The sequence below is a fragment of the Gorilla gorilla genome, chromosome 10 (genome assembly GCF_029281585.2).
Source record: "Gorilla gorilla gorilla isolate KB3781 chromosome 10, NHGRI_mGorGor1-v2.1_pri, whole genome shotgun sequence".
NCBI lineage: Eukaryota > Metazoa > Chordata > Mammalia > Primates > Hominidae > Gorilla > Gorilla gorilla.
Genome location: NC_073234.2, coordinates 39,292,783 through 39,320,403, shown reverse-complemented (window position 1 = coordinate 39,320,403; position 27,621 = coordinate 39,292,783). Strand labels below are relative to the sequence as shown.

At 36.0% G+C, this 27,621-nt stretch overlaps 1 protein-coding gene across 7 annotated transcripts in view; it reads right to left on the bottom strand.

The window, feature by feature from the left end:
- The window catches only part of TAFA2 (TAFA chemokine like family member 2), a 537,284-nt gene that overhangs the window by 321,774 nt on the left and 187,889 nt on the right, over positions 1 to 27,621 (bottom strand). For 2 of the 7 annotated variants that reach the window (XM_055358109.2, XM_063693860.1), the window contains exon 3: positions 17,982 to 18,087. The exons of the other annotated variants lie outside the window; for them this stretch is intronic. In XM_055358109.2, the coding sequence (XP_055214084.1) occupies positions 17,982 to 18,007 (26 nt within the window). In that variant the 5' untranslated portion in view covers positions 18,008 to 18,087. The remainder of the gene's footprint in view (positions 1 to 17,981; positions 18,088 to 27,621) is intronic. 7 annotated transcript variants of the gene reach the window in all.

The window sequence follows — 27,621 nt, the reverse complement described above, 5'->3', positions numbered from 1 at the left end:
TAAATGCTCTCTAAGCCTACAGAAGAGAAAGCAGTTTGGTAGGTCAGCCGTTCCCAAAATGTTCTGAATTACCTCGATAGAAATGGGAACAGGGCCACTAGTTATGTACTTCCCCATTGTCCATTCATTTATCTGAAGTTAGACTTTAGGGCTTCTTGTGTATCTGTGTTCACCATTCAGCCTGGTAGTAGTACTGTACATAGCAATTGCTAAATAAAACCTTTGCTGATGAATTGTCAGAATTCTAATATGCTTATTAGGGAGAAGGTGAGAATAAATTGTAAATGGAAATTATTAAAATGTAAAATATGTAGCAATGATTATATACATATATTATGCTCCTTTGAGGACATAATACAAAACTAGGAAATCAAATAGCACAACTAAAGCAGATATCAAATACTGAAAGAGAAGTTGCGCCACCAGAAGCAGTAATTCTGTTTTTAGTAGAAGTCTCCTGGCTGTACTAACTTGAGATCTTTACTGGCTGAAACAAAAAATCAGTCAACTGCTTCCATCCTTGTTAACTCAGTTCCTTCTGCTTTTTAGGAAAAACATGTAATTTCTCACTGAGGTCTCTTGCTATTCCAATTCTGCTGCATTGTTATTTTTATTTTAATGAGTGCTTGGAAGGTATTTATTATGTAATTTAATAGCAATAAATAAAGTAAATCTGGATGAGCTCCTAAAACATTTGCTATGTACCTGCTTATTTAAAGTAAGAAAAAATAGAACATTTTCCATAATGACCAGGTAAATGTTTATTTTGCTTAATGCCTTCACCTCCAGCCTTCATCTTTTTCTCTTACTTGTTCCTAAGTGTGGGCTCTGCCCATGAACTTACTGTTCCTTCTCCATCTGTGCTCGAAAACTATTGCCCATCTGTGCAGAGTGAGTTTCATTCAAACCAATAACCAAGAAGCAAGATCCAATGTCCTTAAGCACACTAGAATGAAAGAATAATACCAAAAGAATCCTTCTGATCCATGAACAGGATTAAGTCTTCAACAGCTAACACTGTGATTAAATTGATCTCTCTCGAGTTCTGGCTCAAAATTCCAGGCAAATTCCTGATTTTTAAAAAATCATACAATTCTTCATCCACTCATGCCACAAGTAAATAGAATGCCTGCTTCTAGTCACATGCAGCAGAGGTCCCTGAACTTTGGTAGGCATCAAAATTATCTGCATTACCCTTTACAAATACATATGCCCACGACCCACTACAGACTTATGGAATAAAACTCATCGGAGATAGGGGCAGACCATCTGTACTTTTAATGAAATCTCCAAGAAAACTTACATACCAAATTCCAATGCACACCAAAACTTAAGAATAACTACTTTATAGACCAGAGCAATAATTAGTAATGGTCATACAACAATTATTAATTGGTCAGGGATAGATAAATATAAGTCACAACATAAATTATTTTACCACCTGACAGATGATTTAACAGTCTCCCCTAATAAATCAAAATCTCTTTGGAGGAAACAACAAATCTTAGTCACCTTTATGCCCAAACCAGTTGTATAGCAGACACTCAATAAATTTTAGAAAAATAAGTAAAAACATCCATATCCACATGAACATCTAATCAGTTTTATCATTTCATTTGTATGTAAGATGACTTCTGTACTGTATGATCTCACATGTGAAATCTAAAAATAAAAATCAAATACACAGAGAGAAATTAAAACAGTGGTTACCAGCGGCAGGGTGGAGAGGAAATGGGGAGATGTAGGTCAAAACAGACAAAGTAGCAGATGTATACGATTAACAAGTCTTGAGATTTGACGTACAACAGAGAATTATAGTTAATAATATTGTATTCAAGATTTTTGCTAAAATAATAGATTTTAGATCCTCTTAACACAAAAAAGGTAACTGTGGAATATGTCAATTTTCTTGATTATAATAACTATTTCACTATATGTATATTAAAATACCATGTAAACCTTAAATACACTATCTTCCTTCTTTGTCTGCAGGCTCTGCATCCACAAACTCGACCAACTGCAGACTGAAAATATTCAGAAAAGAAAAGCATTACAATAAAAAATACAAACTATAAAAACTATGTACATAGCATTTACATTGTATTAGATATTATAAGTAATCTAGTGATCATTTAAATTTTACAGGAGGATATGCATAGGTTACATGTAAATTATACACAGTTTTACATAAGGAACTTGAGCATCCACATACTTTGGTAAGCAAGGGGAGTCCTGGAGTCAGTGCCCCACAGATACCGAGAGACGACTGTATGCAATAAAATTTTTTAAAGAAAAACACCTAGACATACAAAAAGAAAGGGAAAAAACAAAATACCAAGACTTTCACTTCATTTGATCACTTAAAAATACTATGCAAAAAGGTACAACAATACAACGTTCCCAGGAAAGAAATGCATGTTCCTGTCACCCACTTTTTCAGCCAAGAGTACACTGTACGTCTTGATTTTTAAAAGAAATGAAAATAAGCCATGTTATACATGATAGTCATAAAATTCTCAGGAAAAAATATTAGATGACTCCCAAACCCCTCACATAGCCTTCTCCCTCATACTCCCATTTGCTGACCTGACAGCTCATTGCTGCATTGCTCCTTTGCAACATCTGCCCCAGATGATGTCTGCATATTTTCAAGAACAGGGTAAAAGTTTCTGTCCTTGCAACAAGTGACCCACTAAAAAATTCTAGACCCTCTCACTGGATTTGAGACGTCAGTGCAGGGAAAATGCAAAATAAGAAATGTAGACCCAGAATTACCAAAGTGCAAGTACAAAAGCATTCATCCATTGGTTTGTAATGATATCCAAATTCCATAAATATAAAATTTGGTATGGTAAACTCTATGCACCTTACACTAGTTCACTATTTTATTTATTCTGAACCTGTCCAAAAATAACAAATGTTTTCCTATTCTTGGAGCACTCCATGAAAACCGCTGAGTAAGGGCAGTAAAATAGGTTCTTCATTCCTAATAAATCATTATAATTTATGTTGTACTTGTCCCATTGGAGAGGATAATAAGAGGCTGCTATGCATAACATATATCCTCAAAAAAATTTTTCACTGGGTTCTTACTCACTCTGGACAAGCAATTGTAAAGCAGAAACTTGATGGTTGAGAGCAGGGCATTAAGCAATGTTGAGAGAGATCAGTTGCCAAATGGAGCTTAGAATAGGACTTTTAAAGGTAACTTGGGTGAAATTAATGTTACATCACCTCAATATCAATGCTGCCTTTGTCATAAGTATGTTTGAGAATACTACTAAGAACTCAAGGTAAAGAAGAGAGATGGCTCTTCTAACTGTTGCATGAACAATCCTGAGATGCATATACACTTGCACAATCAACTTACAAGCTCCACCATTGTCACCAAAGCAGATACCTGATCAAATTCAGTACTTCTCAACCTGCAGCATGCATACGATTCACCTGGAGAACAGACACATGAGCACTACTCCCAGAGACTCTGATTCAGTAGCTTGAGGTGAGGCCCAAGCATTTGCATATCCAAAAATCTCCTAGGTGATGCAGATGCTGAAAATCTGTGGACCACACTTTGAGTGGCATTCCTCCGGTTGATTTTTCTGATTCCTTTTACTCAGGGTTGCTTCTAGATGTTCATTTTAATTAAGAATGCTGTGGGAGAACACACTGGGGGATTTGACGTGTATTATACCACTCTGAGCCCTGCATAAATAAACATCTGTGATGTTTACATTGCTAAACTCACCAAAAAGTGAAATAGCCAGGGTCCAATGTAAGACAGTCTGACTCCAAACACCATGCTCTTTTCATTACACTACAGTTGTTATTAAAGTCAACAACTAGATAAGATTACTTGGGGAGAAAGACAAGACCCAAAAGGGGCTGAGGCCAGAACCTTTGGGAATACCAATTGTTATGGGTGGAATTGTGTCCCATCCCCCAAAAAAGAATATATTGAACTCCTAAACCCCAATACCTCAGAATCTGACCTTATTTGGAAACAGAATCTGGACAGAGGTGATCAAGGTAAAATGAGATTATTAGTATGAGCCCTAATCCAATATGACTTATTTCCTCATAGAAAGAGGAAATTTGGACATAAAGACAGGCACATGCAAACAGAAGACACACAGGAAGAAGACAGTCACGCAACTAGAAGCCAAGGAACCTCAAGTATTGCTAGAGCTAGAAGAGCCAAGGAAGCACTCTCCTCTAGAGCCTTCGGGGAGAACATGGCTGTGCAACACCTTGATTTTGAACTTATGGCCTCCAGAACTGTGTAACAACACATTTCTATTATTTCAGCCACCCCACTTCTGGTACTTCATGACAGCAGCCCTAAAAAGCTAACGCAAATATTTACAGGAACAAAACGAAGTACCCACAAAGGACACTAAGAGGCCATGTTTAAAGGGAGAGGAGTGCTATACCATAGGACTGAAGAGGTCAAACTGCATTTAAAGAGAGACATGTAAAAATTTCACAGAAACTTCCTAAACAATTATTGTTTTTCTAAAATGACCTTTCTGGTCAAACGAGCAACTTCAACAGGCCATGTGATTAGGAAATCTCAAAATATTTTTGAGCACTTGAGCCCTGAACAAGAAAGACTAATAATAAATACTTATATGTCTAACAAGACCCTATTATTCAGACCATTTTTATCATTTGTTCTCAAAACAATCTGATGAGGTAGGCAGTATCTATATTGTTCATATCAGAAACTAAAGCTGAGAAAAAACTAATCTTTATGTGAAATTATAAGCCTGCAGGCATTATGTTATTGATTTAACTGTTTTCTTATGTAATATCTACAATCCTCTGAGGGAGGTGTCTTATCCACCTTTCATCGGTCAGAAAACATAGAAATGTTAGGTCAATTGCCCAAGATCAGAGAGCTTTGAAAAAAAGAAAAATTTTCAAAGTCACATCTGCTGCCCCCAAAACTCATATTCTTTGCATGGCACTATAACTGGCCTCCTTGTGGACTGGTGAACTCCATGAAAAAAGTTATTAAAGTGAGGAAGGTACTGAAAGTGGATTTAGGAAACTAAAGCTTTGTAACTTTACAGAAATAGTTAAAAGATATTTCTCTTATCTAGGACATTGTGCTTAAGGTGGCTGAAGAAACCATTCACATAAAGGTAATCAGAGTTTATTGCTGACAAAATAAAATATTTTCCCACAAATGTGTTAGTAAAATGGCTTTTCTGGTCAGGTGAACAACTTTAACTGGTCATCTGGCTAAAGGCAGAATTTGGAAGTAACTATCTGAATTGCATGTATACTTAGTTATTCCTCTCCTCAATAAAGAGTAAAAAATCATCAAGACATAAACCATAGGTACGTTACAATACAGAATCTAAGTGCTTTTATTAACATCATGTTTTTGTGCTATGCTTAAGACTACATAAAGGTTTATGCTTTAATAAAGATTTCTCACAACCCTAGAAGATTTTTTTCAAAGATTATCCTACTTCATTTTAAGGCAAACTTTCATTCAGATGTAAATTCTGAAAGAAGATTTCAATATTGCTTAAAATACAAAAATACAAAAGAGCAAATGATATGGCATTATTTTTATTATGAAATGCTTATTTTCAGAATCCCAGAGCTATAAAGGATCTCTGAGAGGCATTTAATTTATCCATGTGGTCTTAATACTGTATATTAATGTATTTCAAATAATGATCAGGATGGAAAGTCTCAAAGAAGGCCGCCTCCATTGTGGCAACTCCTTCATATCTGAAGGGAATCCTCAAGGTGGAAGACACCCCTTCATGGGGAGTCGTACCCATTCCCAAGCTCTCTTATCCCTACAAGCAAAAGCACGTAAATACTCAACTCTGCTCAGTGTCTAGGTCAATCCTGATCTCGTGGAGGAACACTGTAAACAGTTCTAGGCCACAATTAGGGTCAAACAGAATCAGCATAAGTCTCCTTGGCTGCTAATCCAGTTCAGGTGCTTGCATCCCAATTCTGACCACCAGATTTAGTCCTAAGTTCTGCATTGAAGTCTGTGTGTGTGTGTGTGTGTGTGTGTGTGTGTGTTTGTGTCATGCACAATGCACGTATGTCTCAAAAACTGAGACTTTGCCTTCATCTGGCCAGTGTCCCTGCTGGAATAGAGCCTTGCCCTGAATTCTGTTCTAGTACGTGAAACCTTACTATTAGTTGAATGGTTTCTCTTGTTTTACCAGCCTACATATCTACCTAGAATCCTAAGTACTTGCCTGATATTACTTTACCTTGCCTATCAAAACACTTATAACTCCATGATGAGCCTATATTTTTTCTCTTACTATACATCTTTATAACGTGCCTTCCATATCATCAACTGTATTGAACCACACATATCACCTCAATGCCTGCCTCATTCCAGCGGGGTACCCTGTAAGCATAATCTATCCTGGCAAGGTTAATTGTGCTATATCCAGCCCAGTCTTAAACACAACCTATGTGGTGACTATTCCTTGGATCTGCCCCAATGCAAGACCATCAGCACCCTGCCTTTCCTCCCCTTCTGTAGGGTCCTCATCATCAGAACTCAATAATTTCTAAAGATCACTATAGTTTTATAAAATAAAAATTATATCTTCAATAAAAGGGGGATAGAGATGTCAGCCACAGATAACAAGGACAAAAGTAACATTTATAAGTAGTTATTTTTCACTCCTAAAACAGAAATGTAAAATATGTCATTTTAATTAACAATATTTTAATGTATGTATTAAATCCTGCTGTATTTAAGAAGAATATTTTCATTTAATTAGTTTATTGCGGCACTATTCACACTAGCAAAGACTTGGAACCAACCCAAATGTCCAACAACGATAGACCAGATTAAGAAAATGTGGCACATATACACCATGGAATACTATGCAGCCATAAAAAATGATGAGTTCATGTCCTTTGTAGGGACATGGATGAAACTGGAAACCATCATTCTCAGCAAACTATCGCAAGGACAAAAAACCAAACACCGCATGTTCTCACTTACAGGTGGGAATTGAACAATGAGAACACATGGACACAGGAAGGGGAACATCATACTCCGGGGACTGTTGTGGGGTAGGGGGGAGGGATAGCATTAGGAGATATACCAAATGTTAAATGACGAGTTAATGGGTGCAGCACACCAACATGGCACATGTATACATATGTAACTAACCTGCACATTGTGCACATGTACCCTAAAACTTAAAGTGTAATAATAATAAAATTTAAAAAAAAGAATTATTATGGTAACTGAATCTCAAGTATTAATTAAATATATCTTTAAATTTTACTTGGTGTTTTTATATTAAGCATCTTGCAAGGAATCTAAGATCTTCAAAGGTAAGAATTATATCTTGCATATAATACATGATAGTTTCATCCTATGTCAAATCCATAAATCCCTACACATTGATTGAAACCACATGCTGGGGCATTTTATGGAGATTTGTAAAAGCTTTGCTGGCATTAGATTGAAGGCTGTATTAACAATTATGATAACTACTTTGGAAAAATAAAACAAACAAGGGAAAGCACAGAAAAGTTACAAGTGGCACTTGTTCTAACACTCTAAAGCAAATATAATCCCCTTCAATTCACAAAACTATTAATTACTCTTGAGGCTTGCAAGTGTTCTACACAATTTGCAAACCTTTTTCCACCTTTGCAATGCATACTTTCAGACATAGAGGTATTTGAGAACCCACTAACGGTATGCTCCTAAGGTATTACTGGGCAGTGGGTGTTAAAAAAAAAAAAAAGTATTTTTTTAAGATACCAGGAAAACTCAGATTCCAAAATCTCCTCTACTCCTCATGTATTTCCTATTGTTTGAATTGCCCGAAGCTTTTTAGTTCAAGTTCTTAATACTAGTAAAATTGGCAATAATCTGAGTGTTTTAACATTTGAAACTTCTATCATATTTATACTACTTAGAGTAACAAAAAGTCTATAATTACAAATAAAGTGGTGAGAGGAAATGGATCACAAGGAGGCTAAGAATCTAAGTCTGGGAAAGCGGCTATCAAAAGGCAGCAAAGGGCAAGATTCTGGGGATAAAACAAGACCAAGTGTGGACATTTCCCACAAGTAAAGAAAGCCCGCATAATCTGAGTTCTGGCTTACACCAGGCAGGTGTCAGCGTGGCACAGACCAAGAGAACCAGGACTAATAAACATGAAGATGGCAAGTGATTTTCAACTCAGGCTCCTTCTCTTTTTGTCCAGCTCCACTGTTTGCTTCCTACCTGCTGTTAAATCAACAGTCCTAGGCAGACTTCAGTCACGTGCCAAACAACATGGGGGCCAACTGGTTTTGGAAAAGTTCATGAGAACTAGGCTCCATCTTTATCTTTCTGCCTTTTTAGGTACTGCTATCCAAATGCTGGTTGAACAGCTGAGCTTAAAATCTCTCCCAGATATAATGGGAAAATGAAGGCAAACGATCAATCTCCTGCAAGCTTCTAAACCATGTGAGAACAGAGTAAGACCCAGGATGATCAGGCTGAATTCTGCTTCCCCTAAAATTTGGCAGAGAAGCACCTCCATCTGTGTTCCTTGGGCCCTTGGAAAATCACTGTGCCTGACATTTTAAGGCCCTGGATACCAGAGACAACATTCCTTTTGCAGGGAAGAACAGACTGAATCATCCGTTAGATATAGCAATAGCTTTCTTTATGGAGAAATCTAACTAGCTTATCTGGCAGACATCTGAGGCACAGATACTCTTTACTTAATGTAGACACAGCCTAGGTCGTACAGAAAAATAAATAAGAATGTACTTCCAAAGAAATATAAATCCCTACAAATTAAATTGATTTCACTCATGCTCCAGTTGCCCTGTTCATTTCCAACTTTTTTAATGCTGATAACTTCCCTCCCAACTTCTCTGTTCATGCTTGGGCTCACACATTCTCTTAATCTGTTAATTATCTGTATTAGTTATTCATTAAATACTATATGCTTTTGGTTGGAACCTGACCAAGAAATTTTTTTTAAGTTTCATGCTCTCCTGGGAATAACTTATAAGACGAAAATCCAGATTTCATCACACGATGCACGTAGTGACCTCCCTGGGGGAGATGTTACCAGTAAAACAAAGCTGCTTTCTGTCAAAGCAAAGTGCTGTGGATTCTGAAATTTGAAGCCAAAAATAAAATATTCACAAACAACCAAAATATTTATGATTACAGATGTTATGCTTTCAAAATTATGCTCTACAAACTTTTGCTATGTCTTCTATTAAAAAGCAGTAGCCTAATGCTAAAGTGTCAGATACTAACCTGAAGCTATTTTAGATGTTCCTGTTTTAAAAAATTGAGAAACACTATATGTAGAGAATCTAATGTTTTTTTCTTTTTCCTCTCTCCTTACCAAAATCAATCCAATTACAATGGATACCCAGAACTGTATGAGGGAAACCTTATCATTCACAACACATACATAACAAACAGCAAGGAGGCTACCCTAACCAGTATTGTATGCAGAGTGTCAACAAAAGACAGGAAAGAATACAAACTGCCTGCTGTAAGAAAGACCAGAGCAAGAGATCTGAGAGCTAACAGAGAACTTAAGAATGAGAACTGTGATCCAAAAGAAATTCTGAGGGAAAATAAGATGAATGGTGAAATCGGAAAGGAGGAAAACTACCTAGAGAAATAAGAGGCCCCAGATAGATAGGGATACAAAGGTCAAAGTAGCCCATGGCCATAATGATAGATTCAGAAAGCAATAATGCTATAATTTGCTCTTTAAAAATTAGGACTGGATCCAAAAGATTAAAGTGTGTTTCTGATACTATTTGACCCCAAAATTCAACCTGCTCCCGTGTTTGGTGTGTATCAGAGCTAGAAAAATGAGTCTAGATAAGTCAGTTCTTGCACTGATTTATTGCCATCCAATTAGGAAGCTCTTGGCTCACTGATCAGAAAAAAAGATTAAAGGAAAAAAAGATACCATAAAAGCTAAAACTTCTGCAATCTTCTATCTCAACCGACTATACAAAAAGATATGCAGTACCTAATTTAGTAAGAGTTATAAATCACTGCAAGTGCTAAAGAAAAAAAAAACGATGTTAACATTTAAACATATTTCTTCTGGATTTTGGTGTATTATTATGTCACTGATAAAAATATTTTTAAATGAAGCTTTAAATGCCCTGATTTTGGCTGTCTATGCAGAATAAATCTAATATAAAACCATACTTAAGTAAAAAATATTTATACCAATAAAAAATACTCTACAGATTTCAGTAAATATTGTTGCTATAATAGTTATTTGGCCTACTTCTTTCTAATTCCCTATGCCTTACTAAATCAGCAAACACATTGTTTAGCGTCCATAGATGAATAACTAACACTATGTGATGGAAGGATTTGTCTTAGTCTAATGGTTATTTGACAGATTACTTCTCTGTTCATTAGGGGATGTTATTATTTCAACATATTATTTGTAAAACCTTTTAAAACATTATTTGCAAAATTTTAAAGTATACCTTTATTTTTTATTATTATTTTTTATCTTTTATTTTAGGTTGGAGGGTACATGTGCAGGTTGTTACACAGGTAAACTTATGTCATGGGGGTTGGTGAACAGATTAAAGTATACGTTTATTTTTTATTCATTAGGTTAACACCCATAGAAAATGTGCATCAGAAAATGAATATCATCTTAAAACAAGGAAAGTAAAATAGTAATAATAATAATTAGGTCAGGAACTGAAGCATCAACAAGTGTACTGATTTATTAATAAGTAATAAACATTCTCTTATCAAGAGATTTTGATGTCTATTCAGCACCTAACTGGTAGCAAGATCTATGAGACAGAAATAAGGTAGAAAGGGAAGAAAGAAGAGCAAACAAAGGAAGGCTAGGTCGCAGAAAGCCTGGAGTTTAGGCCCTCATTGATAAACTGTATGATATTTGGCAAGTGACAACCTCTATAAACCTCAATTTTCTCTTAATATAAGAGCACAACTTATGTCCCAGGATCATCATAATGATTCAATTAGATGGTGTAGGTAATATTGTTTTACAAATGATAAAGCTCTATATAATATAAATTTATTACTTCTGCTAATATTTAGCTGAACAGAGGAAACAACCTCAGAAATAATGAAGAATAAATTTGGTTAGATGCCAGGTTTATTTGATCACAGAGTACTGTTAAGGTTTACTAATTTAATTTCCAATGTAGCTTTTCAAACTTATTTATCCAAAGTGTTAGTTTGCATTTTTTTAAATACCTATTAAACCAAAACCTAACCATGTAATTAATACATCATTTTCTTTCCTTGAGGTATACATAGCCAAAGATATAAAAGAATTGTCATTTTACTACCTAAGAGAGTTTTTTTAAATATTAAGAATAACCTTTCGTGCCTACCTCAGTCTACCTGCCTTCAAGATTATAGTTCCAGATTCCAAATGCCAGAATGCATCTAAATGGAGGTTAAAAAGGAGAATATGCATGCTGAAAGTTCCTAAATAGAACCTCTTCACAAGTTCTAGATGTGAAGGTCTTCAAAATATCACAAGAAAAACAAAAAACATAACCACATCAATTCCTGCTTTAAAGGAAAAAATGTGTTATGATAAAGTGATCTTTGAAGCAAATCTTTTCAAATAATTTTTTGTGATCACCCTAAGATGATTAGAGATTGCTTCCAATCCGGAATTAATCTTTCAAATATCTGAGTTGAATAGTTTTGATAAGAGCAACACAAGACAATATTTGTATTAGTCTGTTTTCACACTGCTATAAAGAACTGCCCAAGACTGAGTGATTTATAAAGGAAAGAGGTTTAATTGACTTACAGTTCAGCATGGCTGGGGAGGTCTCAGGAAACTTACAATCATGGCGGAAGGTGAAGAGGAAGTAAGGCACCTTCTTGCCAAGGCAGCAGGGAGGAGACGTACCAAGCAAAGTGAGAAGAGCCTCTTATAAAACTATCAGATCTCGTGAGAACTCACTATCACTAGAACAGCATGGAGTAAACTGCCCCCATGATTCAATTACCTCCACCTGGTCTCTTCTTTGACATGTGGGGATTATCAGGATTCCGGGGATTTTAATTCAAGATGAGATTTGGGTGCAGACACAAAGCCTAACCATATCAGTACTCATGGAATACTGGAAATTAAAATCCTCCCTTAGCAGCTCATTTTTTTCCTGATTATATTTCCCCAATTTTCAAATCTTCATTTGCCACCATTTACTCTATTTACTGTTCAACCTTTGATCATAATGTTGTTATATCAAATTCATTATCACTTTGCCCCCACTAGTGTCATTTTATTATTACAAATAAGCCTTATGATAAGTAGGCTTAATATGAAAATTGTTAATAGATTAATAAAATGGAGAAATAAATGATTCTGCATAACCCAAGGCCTACACTTTGCTATCACAATTTAGTTATTGCATAGCAAATGACAGCACGACCAGCAGTGTGTATTTCAGCTGAGTACTGCATATATAGGACATAGATAGACCAAAGGAGAGGAATATGTCATCCAAAGATTAAACAATTTAGACAAAATATCTGTAGACAGAGCCACACTAAGAGGCAGACTACCCATGCAGCTGTTCATGTTGCTAAGCTATCAGTTGACATATAATAAGATGGAGAAAATTATATTAAACAATGTCCTCTTAAGGAGGAGATATATGAAAGAATACTTTGATAAGTCTCATTAGGTGGAGTACAACCTCCAGTGGATATGTCAAAGTCACAAAGGTAATATGTCTTCTAGGGAGGTGGGTATGGATTTACTGAATGAGCCATACATCCTGGCAAGCTGCCCCAGAACCCCTTCTCCACCCTCCATGGCACTCCTCTAAATGAACATTGAATAAAGAAATAAAGAGAATTTTCTCAAAGAGTCACCAAATCATGATCCTACCAGGACAGCAAGACATCCTATTTTCATGTGAGATGATGCATTCTGGCAGCACTGTGGCTTGGAAGGGAGACACCTACACTCACAAAGAAACATTAGCAGACAATTGGAATTACTCAGGCAAGAAGTACCTAGCACCTGAACCCAACCAGTGTTAGTGGGAACAGGAAGAAAGCAGCTGAATCCATGAGTTTGGATGAGGTTGTAAAGGGAACAAGCACATAGTGGGGAGAGCAACTAAAACATTTTCAGTTGAATAATGAGCAAAGAAGCCAAACTACACTGAGTTCAGGATGAAGCAGGAGAATATGAAAAACCTTTTTTCATAAAGATTGACAATAAAGGGATGTTTTAAATTATCTTAAATGTCATAATCTTGCTAGAAAGTCAACATATACAGGAAAAACAGAAGGCTACAAAAACCGAGTTTTCAGTATGAAGTCACCTTATATATAATGTATTATATTGTGTACGTATATTATTAAGTTCATTAAGAGACATATTAGAAACAAGAGAATACGTAGGAATCTTGCCAAGAAATTGCAGAACAAAGACCAACTCTCTGAACTGAGCACATCAGCAGAATTGACATGATACCACAGGAAAGTGTTGCTACCAATTGTCTATAAAACAAAGTGGCTTCAAAAAATTTGCAAACTGCCACATGAATATCCAAAATGATAACTCAGCTAAACATGAAAATGTACAGATTCACAAGCGTAAATCCAGACTAATGCTGACTAGAGCAATTGCCCTGTGCTGGCTCATTTGGGTGTAGAGTAACATTCCCGAAGTTATTATCCCCTGTACCTGCAAGATAGCCTACTCTTTCGAAAAGAGAATTTTGAGATGCTTCTATTGTTACTACTACTGAAGGGCAAAGTAAATGCCTGAGACCATGCCCTCCAACCTTCCAGGGGACACAGATTCTAAAAATTATAATTGCCTCTCTCACCAAGATGTCAAACAATAAAAAGGAATTAAAATTTTATCACAGCTGGGCTCGGTGGCTCACGCCTGTAATCCCAGCACTTTGGGAGGCCGAGGTGGGTAGATCACAACATCAGGAGATCAAGACCATCCTGGCTAACACGGTGAAACCCCGTCTCTACTAAAAAATACAAAAAAATTACCCGGGCGTGGTGGCGGGCGCCTGTAGTCACAGCTACTTGGGAGGCTGAGGCAGGAGACTGGCATGAACCCGGGAGGCAGAGCTTGCAGTGAGCCGAGATTGTGCCACTGCACTCCAGCCTGGGCGACAGAGTGAGACTCTGTCTCAAAAAAAAAAAAAATTGTTACAAAGTTTACACAGCTCCATATTCCCTTGTATAACAAATGGTCATATCTATACTTATTAGTTAAAAACATGAAACTCCTCCACATTATCCCTACTAACCTGGCAGTAAACTCCTGCAACCAAAAACTGAAGTGATTTTCAATTAGCCATGTGCTAATAAGAGCCAAATCTGAGCATTCTTTTCCAGCTCTGTGTACAGTGATGTCACATCAGTAGCTTGAATCAGCCATGGTAGGAGTATTTACACCATAGGAACTGGCAAACGCTATAAATTACAGTTTTATCCCCTTCTAGAGTGCTGGTTGTCAAACCTTTTACCATCACATTACTACTCTAAGCAACCTTTTCATCAGTGCTTTAAAAAGCAGAATTGAATCCCTTCCCATCGCTCAGTCTCGAAGAGTTCTCCAGGATTTCCAAAATGCCAACATTTCCCACTCTGAAAGTTTACTCTCTCCAAGGTAACAGACCTTAACAGCATCCTTAGTGTTGCTAAATTATACCAGAGGAAAAAAATTCTTTTTTGCTAGATCAGCTTTTGGTGTTGCTGTAATATTTTAGCTCTGTGCTTCCTGACAGCTAGGAGTCTAATTACCACTCTCCCATTCATCCATTCAGCAATCTTTGACTATCTTCAACCCAGTGAGGCATACAGATTGGTCCTTACTCCTCCTCCTCCTGCCTGCTTCATGCAAAAGGACTTCATTCAGATCCAGAAACAAATTCCCATGTTTTTCATAAAGAATGCCAATTTTATAGCTAATAACCTCACTTCACAAGTCTATAGTCCATGCTCTATGGTAGGTACTGACAATAGAAAGATGAATCAAACACACTTCCTCCTTTATGAGGGGATACAAGGTCAGGTAGGGAAAACAGACATTTAAGCAACTGCTTTTCTACCCCATTTTAAGTAAGCTTCCAGTAAGAATAGGAGCAGCAAGAATTGAGATTCCAGGAGAAATTCAAAAATGTACAATTTTTCATTACACAAATACTTCAATTCAATGTAATTCGTTTACTTAGTGCCCACAGTGAACCAGGCACTAGGCACACCTGTCACCTGTCCATGAGGAGAGAGGCGACAGGAACTATGCATACCTGTCACCTGTCCATGAGGAGAGAGGTGGCAGGTGTGCATAGTGCCTGATTCACTGGGGGCACTAAGCAAATGGATTACATTAAATTGAAGTATCCATGTAAGGAAAATTGTACATTGAACTTAAAGAAACTTGCACATAAGTTTTATAGATAATTTACACCAGGAGTCAGCAAATGTTTTCTAAAATGGGCCAGATAGTAAATATTTTACACTTTGTAGTCCATATGGTCTCTGTTGCAACTATTAAGTCTGCCTTTGTAGTATGAAAGCACTAATAGACAATACATAAACTAATAAGCATGTTATATTTCCATAAAACTTTAATTGCAAAAGGCAGGCAGTAGGCCATAAGTGGCCCATAGCCATAGTTTTCCACTCCAACTCCAATTTCAATTATAAAAATTGAGATGACTCAAACATTTTCATGGATGCCTCTGACATCTACCAATGTCTCTTCTCATTTTACCTTCTCCTCCTTTTGTGTGTGTGCATGTGTGCATGCGTGCGTGTGTGCATGTGTGTGTGTGTGTGAGACAGAGAGGGAGAGAGACTTACTCTGTTTCCCAGGGACTGGAAGGCAGTGGCATGATCACAACTCACTGCAGTCTCAATCCCAGGCTCAAGTGATCCTCCAGCCTTAGCCTCTCAAGTAGCTAGGACTACAGGTTCACGCCACCATGCCCAGCTAATTTTTTTGTTGTTGTACAGATGGAGTCTCACTATGTTCCCCAGGCTGGTCTTGAACTCCTGGCCTCAGGTGATCTGCCCGCCTTGGCCTCCCAAAGTGCTGGAAATACAAGCGTGAGCCACTGCATTGCACTCAGCCAACCCTCTTCTCTTTGTGCTCTAAGCAATTAGTAATTAGACACTTTTATATTTTAGTATTTTATTTTGAAATAATCCTCTGCTTGCTCACCTTCACTCTGTTTTCCTAGCACCTGGCAATCAATAAGAAGCAAGTAGGTCCCCAGTATACACAATTGACACCATTGATTCCATTGGAATGATGAAAGCTGCTCTACCTAAATTCTAATTATTCTAGAACTTCAGGGTCTGAGCCGCAGCATAAATGCAAAAGTAGAATCTAAGAGATTCTTAGATTTGTGGAGATATTAGCCACAAACGAAGACTGTATCCAAGCACCGATATTTATTGTTTGCTAAATAAAGAGTGCAAGTTTAAAATCAGTAAGATCATTTCTTTAAAAGTTATTTAGTTATTTATTTGAATCTTTACTGAGAAGTCAGTTCATTCTGACCTTTTCATAAATTAAATTAAACTAGCACTGGCTAAAAGGTGATGGGAAGAAAAGGTGAAAAGGTTAGTGGGTTGTTGTTGTTTTTATTGCACAGAAATTTCTGAATGGAGCATTCAGCCAAAAGATTGCAAAGATTCAAAATTTAATTTCCTGGGACCAGCAAACCAATTTTTGATGGTACCATAAAGACTTCCAAAATGAGAGTTAATTTAATTCATTGTCATCCAAATCAAAATTGTGAAAGTATATAAAAAAGCAATCAGTACATTTTCTCCAAGTAATAATTTTCCTTTCTCCAAGTTTCATGTATATTACTACAACCCAGAGTAATATTTTCTCAGTAGTATATTTTTACTTGTTTTGTTAGCATAAGATGCTGCTCTAAATACATATATTTAATATTCTGGTATGTTTTTAAAAATAGTCTTATTTCCTTTCATTGTGACTTTGAAAGAGCACCTTTATGCATATAAAAAAAGAAAAGACCCTAAATACAAAAACTAACATAGAGAGTATGTAAAATTGTTATATGAATATAATAAATGCTGCTTTAACTTTGAAATAACACCAACCATTAACAAATTGAAAATTTTGTAACTTAAGCTATTTAATGCAATTCTGTTTGAAATATGTATTGTTTACTAAAAACTTATTTTAGCCAAAAATAACACAAAGCTTCTAGACTGCCAACAAAATGTGTTTTAATAACCCAATTCATTAGAAAAATGTTGAAGAGGACTCTCTACCCCTTTTCACTCCTTTACAAGTTGAGGAGCTGCACAACATAGTGGAATGAAATTCCCTAATTTGAAACCTGGTTCTATTGCTTAGCAGCTGAATGACTGGGCAAGTTATTTAACCTGGCTCTGAGTTTCATAAACTGGAAATAGTATTAGAACCTAACTCACAGGCTTGATGTGCCACTTACATGAGATAATATTTATAATCCACTATAAACAGAGCTGAATACATAGAAAATGTTGAATAAATGTCAGCCATTAGTAATATGTTCATTTTTCTTGGTTAAATGTGATTTTATTATTTAGTACAATTTGATCTCATAAATAACAGAGACTAGAGGCTATAGCTACATAAAAAGGAGAATTGGGGTCAAGTAGTTCAGACAGGAGAAACACACTAGAGCTAAACTCAGCATACATGATACAGCTGTGTACTTCCAGTGACTAACAGTGGATGCTGCTGCAGGCAGGATACCAAAGCAATGTTTTGTATCAGCAGCATTAAGCAGATCAGAAATCAAAAAAATTACATACAGTAACAGATTCTATGGTTAGCAACTGTAACTTAAATACAGAAAGCCTGTCTATGTGTGTACAAATTCAAATATGGACGTGATACTGAAAAGTTTTTAGTCTTTTCAGCCCTTTTCACCATTAATGCCCTAGATTCAATGTAAAGACTTACCCATTGTATTGCCAACAAAGAAACATTTCAAAATTAAAGTTCCAGGACACTCGAATCTAAGTCTGAGATCATACACAACCTCAGAGTTCACCTCAATATCTTCGGCCTGAAGAAAATGGATAAAAAGTACAAGATACTTTAAGCTTTAGTGAACTGTAACTTATTTTTAAACAGAAAGGGAAGGTATATTTTAATGTGAATTACATTTTAAAGCAAAAGCAATATAATGGTACTTCTAGAACCTCATAAACTTTGAATAAAAATGGATCAGTTCATACTTAATGCTTTGTTCCATAAAGCTCTTCCAGATACTTGAAATGTTAAAGCTGCTACTTTACATAAAACAATATGCTCTTCTTTAAAGCTGTGTTCTAAATATATAACGCTTGGGTACATTTCATGGCATTTTAAAATGCATTGTTTTCTGGACTTGCATTTATTGGTGATTTCAGGAATATAGAATTATAAAACAGTGTCACAATTTAAAGTATGCAAACATGATTTCATCACAGAATCTTATTTTTAAAACAGTATTTTTTTATCTTCTAAATAAGATTAAAGGACAGAAATTAGTCTCATACGTATAGTAGGTTTTTCTAGATCACTATTGCTATAGACAATGTTTGTGTCCCTCCAAAAATTCATGTGTTAAATTCTAATGGTCAATGTGATAGTATTAGGAGGTGGGGCCTTTGAGGCTGATTAAGTCATCAGAGTGGATTCCTCATGGATGGGATCAATGCCCTCATAAAAGAGGTCCCAGAGAGCTCCCTCCCCACTTCCACCATGTGAGGACTCCAGGAAGCAGTCCCCCACCATATACTGAATCTGCCAGCACCTTGATCTTGGACTTCTCAGCCTTCAGAACTGTGAGAAATAAATTTCTGTCCTTTATAAACAACACGGTCATTTGTATTTTGTTACAAAATCCCAAACAGACTAAGATAACTATAGCAGTCAATATTTAGCCCATATACTTCAGAATACTAAAAAAATAAACCCTTGAAGTAGAAAAGAGTCTCTCCATGTGATATTTTCTCATACCATTTAGTCAACTTATTACAATGATAAATATAAATATTTCTACATTGTCTCCACTGGTATTAATTTTGATCTTCAGCAGCAGAATTAAACTTATCAAAGATGATTATGTGTGTTATGCAGGTCACAATTACTATTGTGCCACCATTTCAATGACAAACTAGAAAGACTGAAAAAAACGGTAATGATTTTAGATAACTATACCTAAATAATTTCTAATAATAAAAATCAACAGTCATCTAAAAAGATATTAGCTATCTGGTTATATTTTAGATCGCCTTTTTCAAAGTTCAGGTTATAACCTATTTATAAATCCCCAGAATCAATACAGTGGCTCACAACTTGCAATTTTTTAGTAAAATGATAGACTAGAAAAAAATACAAAAGAATAGAGATACTAGAACACATCGTATCTATAATAAAAGTATCTTTTCATAAAGTATATTTTTAGTTACATGAGTGTGTGTGTATGTTGGATTACAATTAAAATCCATTTCTTATTATAGGTTACTGTCAAAAACCTCTGAAAGTCAATAGAGAGCTATCATACATAAATGTAAGTATAAAACTAAAATGCAAAATTCTTAACTCTTGCTTCTATGTAGTTCACTTCCCACTCAAAATCAGGATTTCAGTATATGCCCACAATATCTAAAGTTCTAACAAATATAGAAAAATTGTTTTCTGCATTAAAGGCCAAATTCATTCCTGATATTATGACTTAGATTTTTGAAAAATGGAAATTATACTTTTCTTTTTTTATTTATCTCCTATAATGCTTTTATTATGAGGGGGTGGTGAATATTTGAAGTTGAGTAGGACAAGGCAACCCACACAATAGCTTGCTACATCGCCAGATATTTAAAACACTCCCTTCTTCAATTTAGCAAAATGCTATTATAGTAACCAATATTTCCTCTAATTTTTGAAAGTATGAATAGAATATGATTACATAAAAACAACTAACCACAATATTTAGACATTGAAAAGTTCAACTGATGTTTACAACCACCAGTGTGGCATATAATAATAATTAAATTTAAATTAGTAGTAGTGTTTGCACATGGTATAACCAGTCAGTGATAGTGTTTTGGTGAAAGAAATTGTTCTAGAACTTGCAGTGACCTGGAGGCCTGAGGTCCATGGGCTCCCCCAGCAACCCCACTTCCCACACAACATGCCTACTCTTCTGGTGTCCCATCTCTGCATTTTGCAACTTTCTAACGCTGAGCTAAGGCCACCACGGGACACTTGGGTCTGCTCTGACTCAATCTTAACACCTAGGAATAAGCAAGTCCTTCCTCAAAGATATCCCAAAAACAGGGAGATCACCTATGTTTTGACCATGAAAATGAAAATCAAAAACCATTTTGGACACACCAACTACTGCATTCACTAGGAGGAGAAATGGGTGCTGCCTACATCAAGCGTAACAATAACAACAACAACAAAAAAAGATGGGGGCCCGAAAGCGCTTCTAATCTGTCGTTAGGATAAAGTTAGCTAGTATTTTGCTTAAGTTTTTCTATCTATGCTCTTGAGAGAGAAAGGCCTGTAGTTTTTAGTCTCTCATGCTGTCCTTTTCTAAGTTTGGTGTCAAGAGTATACGTACCTCTCAGTGCTATTCCCTGGAAACGTTTTTGGTGGAATACTGAAATCATTTGTTTTTCAAGGTTGGGATGAACTTACCCATAATACCATCTAAGGCTAGTGTTTAATTTGTGGGAAGATTTTTACTGATTTAATTTTTTCAATGCTCATAAAATGTTTCAAGTTTTCTATTTCTTCTTGAATTTTGGTAGGAGGTGATTTTCAAAATTTTCCCCCTTTTGTTTAAGTTCTCAAACTTATTACCATTAAATTATTCACAGAATGTTTCTGATCTTGTTAATATCTCAGTTTTGTCCCTTCTTTTAATTCTTAGTATTTTTTCTTGATTGCTTTTTTCTCTTCTTCTTCTGATCCATCTCACAAGATGTTATGTTAGTCTTCTCAAGAAACCAAATTTTGATTTTGATGATCCATCTCCTAAAACTGTGTTTTCTTTCTAATTATGATTATATGAGGGTTTATTCCTACTGTATTATGTTGTGCTTTCTATTTTTCTCTCATTTTCTATACTGTTTGTTTTTCTTATTTTTTGCTTTATTTTAAATTATTAAATTACTTTGTCATTCAATTTGTTTTACTTTACTCAGTTTGGAAATTATGTACTCTTGTCTCTTTTCCTTGAGTTCCTTTTCTGTGAAATTTTACTATGCATACTTAAGAAGGTAAAGTCTAAAATTAATCAGTATCATTACCTTTCTTTCAAAAAAGATAGGAATTTAGGCCACTTTAAATCCTTAATACTTCACACTCAATTATTTGCAATTGCCATATATTTAAGTTCTATCATTTTAACCACACTAATTAGACATTGTTGTTATTGATTCATGTGGTGGGTATCAGTTCAGCTGTAACCACAGGTTTCTGATTTTCTTCGCTCACCATTCCCTCTTGCATTCAGATCTCACTTAAGGAATCACTTCTGAATTCATTATTTATAATTTCCTTTAATGAAGGATCAGCCAATGGCAAGCTCTCTCTTTGTCTGAAAATACCTTCATTTTGCTCTCATTCTAAAAATAAATAAAAACAAATAAATAAAACTGATTTGTTGTACTAATTTACATTCCGACCAACAGTGTAGAGGGTTCCCTTTTCTCCACATCCTCCCCAGCATTTGTTATTGCCTGTCTTTTGGATAAAAGCCATTTTAACTGGGATGAGATAATATTTCATTGTAGTTTTGATATGCATTTATCTGAAGATCAGTGATGTTGAGCACCTTTTCATATGCCTGTTTGCCATTTGTATGTCTTCCTTTGAAAAATGTCTATTCAAATCCTTTGCTCATTTTTTAATTGGGTTATTTGATTTTTTCCTATAGAGTTGTTTGAGCTCTTTATGTATTCTGGTTATTAATCCCTTGTCAGAGGGGTAGTTTGCAAATATTTTCTCCCATTCTTTGAGTTGTATCTTCACTTTGTTGATTGTTTCCTTTGCTGTGCTTTCTAACTTGATGTGATCCGATTTGTTCATTTTTGCTTTGGTTGCCTGTGCCTGTGGGGTATTACTCAAGAAATGTTTGTCCAGTCCCATGTCCTGGAGAGTTTCCCCTATGTTTTCTTTTAGTAGTTTCAATGTTTGAGGTCTTAGATTTAAGTCTTTAATCCACTTTTATTTGGTTTTTGTGTATGAAGAGAGATAGAGGTAAGTTTCATTCTTCTGCACATGGATATCCAGTTTTCTCAGCACCACTTATTGAAGAGAAGATCCTTTCTCCAATGTATATTCTTGGCACCTCTGTCAAAAAATGAGTTCACTGTAGATGTATGGATTTATCTCTGGGTTATCTTTTCTGTTCCACGGATCTATGTCTGTTTTTATGCCAGTACCATGCCATTTTAGTTACTATACTTCTGTAGCATAGTAGCCCAATTTTTTAATGCTAAAGTATCAGACAGAATTTCACTGTCCTTACAATATCAAAATGAACTTTCAAGAAATATTCAGGTGACTTTTAAATATCCAGATATCATTGAAAAAACTAATAAAACATCAGACTTCACAATTAGATTTGCATTTGTATATTATTTGTTTACTGCATTTATTTCAACTTGAGTATGTGTCTATTACTTTCCTTTTCTTTCCTTTTAATAATTTTTGTTTTTACTTTTTTTTTCAGATTCTTCTAAAAAAAGGAAAATTCTTAGTGTCAGATCTTCATGTCCACAAACTGCATTCCACAATTCCACAATAACGCAATTCTGTAGTCACTGGTCTACAATTCCTTTTACAAAAAAAAAAATTAAATAAAAATTTTAAAAAAGCTTATTTACCTTCCTCACTTTGAAAATACAAACTCTAACACAAATCAGAACAGATCTCTATTTTTTAAATACAGGAAATGTTGTGATGAATGTTCTCATAGATATGAAAGGCATGAACTAGCTATACAAAGTTAATCTTCAAGAAAGTTTAAACTACAAATACCCCCACATAAGGTGACTTTCGCTCTCTGTGAACCTCTGTTCAGTTCCTATAGCACACCCTCAGCTACCTAGGCAAATCAGCCACATTGGTGTCTTGAGGATGGAGTTCTGAGAGAACAAGATGAGATGGTATTCATTCTCTTTTTATAACTCACCTCTGCTCTCTTTTGAAATGCTAAACATTAGAAAATTTAAGCTATTTTTTCTGCTGGTACCCAAAGAACAATCAGCAAATCTTCTACCTGTCTCTTTGAAATAGGTCTTACAATAGTTAAGCAAGGGGCTCATCTATCATGCCAGTCAAATCATCAGAGGGGCTCACATTCTATTAGAACATGACAATGGAAAATTTACAAAATATTATTCAAAATTTACAAATATAATTCAAAAAACCAATTTAGAAGATTTCTCCTTTACCAAGCCTAAAATTATTTTTGACTTCATATAAAGGATTCAGATGTCTTGTAATACTTGGCCATTGTCAAGAATCACTGGGAAATAAGAACAAACAGACTACATGATTACATCCATCAGAAATATTTATAATCATAGACAATCATTTACAAGTAGAAACTATGAATTCATATTAACTGAATGCATCAGTGTTACCAACATCAATGCCAACACAAATAGAAAGATGTGACTCCTAAACTATGAGGTCTGAATGTCACAAATTTTCTCATGTTCTTAAAGTTTCCTGTGTGGGGACATCATAAAGCATATCCTCTCTAGAAATAAAGAAAGCCAGCTTGAAAACCTCAATCACAAAAGCAGAGCAATTTTTGTGCTGCAATTTCCACAGAGAGGATTTATTTATGTGATCTATGGAAGCCATCATTAAATGGCTTCTGGGCTCCACACTAGTCTGTTGTTCTCCAGGCTGACTCCTTTCTCACTGCTCCATGGCAGCCTATTAACCTTTTTAGTTTATCTGTGACCCTAACAGCAAATCCCTAATGGCATAGGGGCAGGAAAGAATCAAAACAGAGGTTTCTTTAAAGGTGTGTTTTGTTTATTTTCTGGAAATCACTAATCTGATGCTCTTACTATGAGTCCAAGGGGATAGGGATGACATCTAATCCTCTGCCCTATACACACCACATAATGAATTACCAAAATTAAGAGCATGCTGAACTACAGCTTTCTAGGGCTTAAGCTACTTCCTGGATAGATAGACACTTTCAGATGCTACGTACACCAGGAGTACAGTCAAACTGTATTTCAATAGCATGAACAACTCCCAATGGTACGTGAAAAATGGACAAGAAATGCCTTAAACCTTATAAAAACACTAGCTAACAAAGGTTGAGCAGTTCATAAGAACCAGAAAACATATAAGTTCCTTACATACATAGAGTCCAAGTGCTCATTTTTTATACTTGAAAAAAGAAAACACATAATATATTGTTACACAGGACTCAACTGTCCCCTTTGGTTGTTTGAATTTTAGTTCTTTCACATGACAAGAACAACACAATAGTGACCAAGCACACTGCTTCACTTCAATGTGCATAATCATGGCATGCATCATTAACACTAAAAAGATTTGCTAACCCATTTTAAAATAACACTTTTATTTAGATTAAATACGATGTTTGTTATAGCCAATGTATATATGTCAAGTTCTTCCTAAAATTTATAATGTTGCAAGGTGGTCTTACTTCCTGAAGACATTTATACACTTGCATGCAAGTTTTGGGAGTAATATTAATTCATCCATTCATTCATTCCTCCCAGAGCTGTGTGAGACCAGCTCTCAGCAAGGAACTACAGGAAATTCCAAAGACACAGAAGGCAGTTTCCTCTTTAAGATATTTGTTTCTTGTGCTGCTTTATTTTTAGAACATTATTGGGGAATTTGAGGTTAAAAAATGTCTTGAATGAGGTGTAATAATAGCAATGGACTGCAGAGATATCTTAATCTCTTTCTAATACTGGCACAATTGGCAACATTTTTAAGCAAACCTCAAGTAATACTATTTTTTCTATACAGACAAGAAAAGTCTGTGTGTGTGTATGTGAGAGAGAATATGCTACAAAGCTCATGAGACACATAGTGAAAAACGGCATTAAAATATACCAGCTAAGAGCAATAACCATAAAAGCAATTATAGTCAACAACCTGATACTTCACTTTCCTTGGTTTAATTGAAACACAAAGACTTGTTAGCAGCTCTTTCCTAGGGAGTTTACATTGAGTGCTCCCTTACTGATGGAGGAAGCGGCATAGCTCTATTCTCTTGCCTCTGCTAGTAGTTAGGGCTATACCTAGAGTAAAAGAAAAATCAATTGTAATTATCCAATGAGTTCAGAGTGATCTGATAACAAATTCAGAAATCATTTGCACTTCAAAAAAAATAGCATCCCAGCTTTCCACAGAAAAGCCTCCTAACTGCCTTGGACTCCGAATACTTTACCTAAAGGCTAAATAATCATGAATATCATCTTAGTATATTATAAGCTGTCACTACACTCTTGATTATTATTTTTTCTCTTTTCTGTTTTTCACATTCATCATTGCAGGGGACAGTGTCTGGTTTATCATATTCTTATTATTCAGCTTTTGGTTATAAAACATGAATGTTTCAGCTGCACCAAATTTCAGATAGAATTATCAAATCTGAACACACGAAATAAATTGGCACAACCCACCATCACTTAATGCCCTTACATTATTAATGTGAAGTTAAGTCCTGTTTAAGATGCAAACTGCAAATAATGCTACTTAAGTAAAAAGCAAAAGACATCTTTCAACAAATAACGTATTAAACCTCTTGCAGACACAGTTCTGAGTACTGTGAATACAGTGATGAAGAGAACCTGTGGAGTTCCTCTCGTGAAGCTGAGAGCCTAGTGATCAGAGGGTATAAGTGCTACAGAAAGACTAAATGCAACAATGTGATGGAAAGCAATAGAAAAGACCTCTCTAGAAAGGTGGCATTTAGGCTGAAATCGGAATGCTAAGAAGGAACAGCTCTCCAAGACCCGGGAAGGTCAGCATGTGGCTAGAGCACAGGAAGCGGGGGTGAGAAAAGGATCACAAAATAAGCTCAAAGAGGAGACAGGTGAATGATCTTGTAGGACTTTGTAAGCCTGAGTGAGGAGAGTGATTTTTCTTCTAGGTGAGATGGGAAGCTTTGAGGGAGTTCAAGCAGGAGAGCAACATGGTCTCATTCGCACTTTTAAAACATTACTCCAAGCACTTTGGGAGGCCGAGACAGGAGGATTATTTGAGGCCAGGAGCAGGACACTAGCCTGGGCAACATAGGGTGACTCTGTCTTTACAAAATAAAAATTTTTCAAAAATTACTTCAACTTCTCCATGGAGGGAGGTACTGTTGGGACATAATAATCTATGGGAGGACTCTAAAGAGAGTTGTAGACCTGAGCCATGATGTTAGAGGAGAGGAGACAATTTGAGATAGCTTTTGAATATTAGTTTAATCATACCTGGCTGACAGGATAAATGTGGAGAATAAGGCTAGATACTTGGCTTGAACAACTGGGTGGATGATAGTGTCATCCTGAGATGAAAAAGACTAGAAAAAGCAAACTTGTGAGGATAGGGGAAATACAGGTGTGTTTTGGCTGTGTTCTTTTTGATGATGCCTAGAACATTAGTTCTTGATGTTTTATTATGCAATACACTTCACTGCACTAATATTTATAAAAAATTAATAGCATATTCATAAACAAGGCAACTAAACTTCTTACATTACATTTCAGGTACTATTTTTTCACACTCATTTTTCTCCAAGCATCCTGGCTTAGACACAGTTGCATATCCAGAGAAAGATAGGTAAAGTAAAATGTAAAATGGGCATGAGGACCAACATCCTTGAGCAAAAATCTTGCACCTTCTGTGTTAAAATAATCCATTCCTGGCCGGGCGCGGTGGCTCACGCCTGTAATCCCAGTACTTTGGAAGGCCGAGGCGGGCGGATCACAAGGTCAGGAGATCGAGACCAACCCGGCTAACACGGTGAAACCCCGTCTCTACTAAAAATAAAAATAAAAAAATTAGCCGGGCATAGTGGTGGGCACCTGTAGTCCCAGCTACCGAGGAGGCCAAGGCAGGAGAATGGCGTGAACCCAGGAGGCAGAGGTTGCAGTGAGCCAAGATCGCACCACTGCACTCCAACCTGGGTGACAGAGCGAGACTTCGTCTCAAAAAATAATAATAATAATAATCCATTCCAGGCCAGGCATGATGTCTCATGCCTGTAATTCCAGCACTTTGGGAGGCTGAAGTGGGCAGATCACTTGAGCCCAGGAGTCAAGACCAACCTGGGCAACATGGCAAAATCCCATCTCTACAAAAAATACAAAAAATTAGCAGGGTGAGGTGATGTGCACCTGTAGTCCCAGCCAGCTACTTGGGAGGCTGAGGTAGAAGAATCATCTGAGCCTGGGAAGTTGAGGCTGAAGTAAGCCGTGATCACACCACTGCACTTCCGCCTGAGTGACAGAGTGAGACCTTGTCTAAAATAAATAAATAATAATCCATTCCAAAGATCAAAATACCAAATGATCCAAATAAGATGGAGCAAAGTAAATAAAGA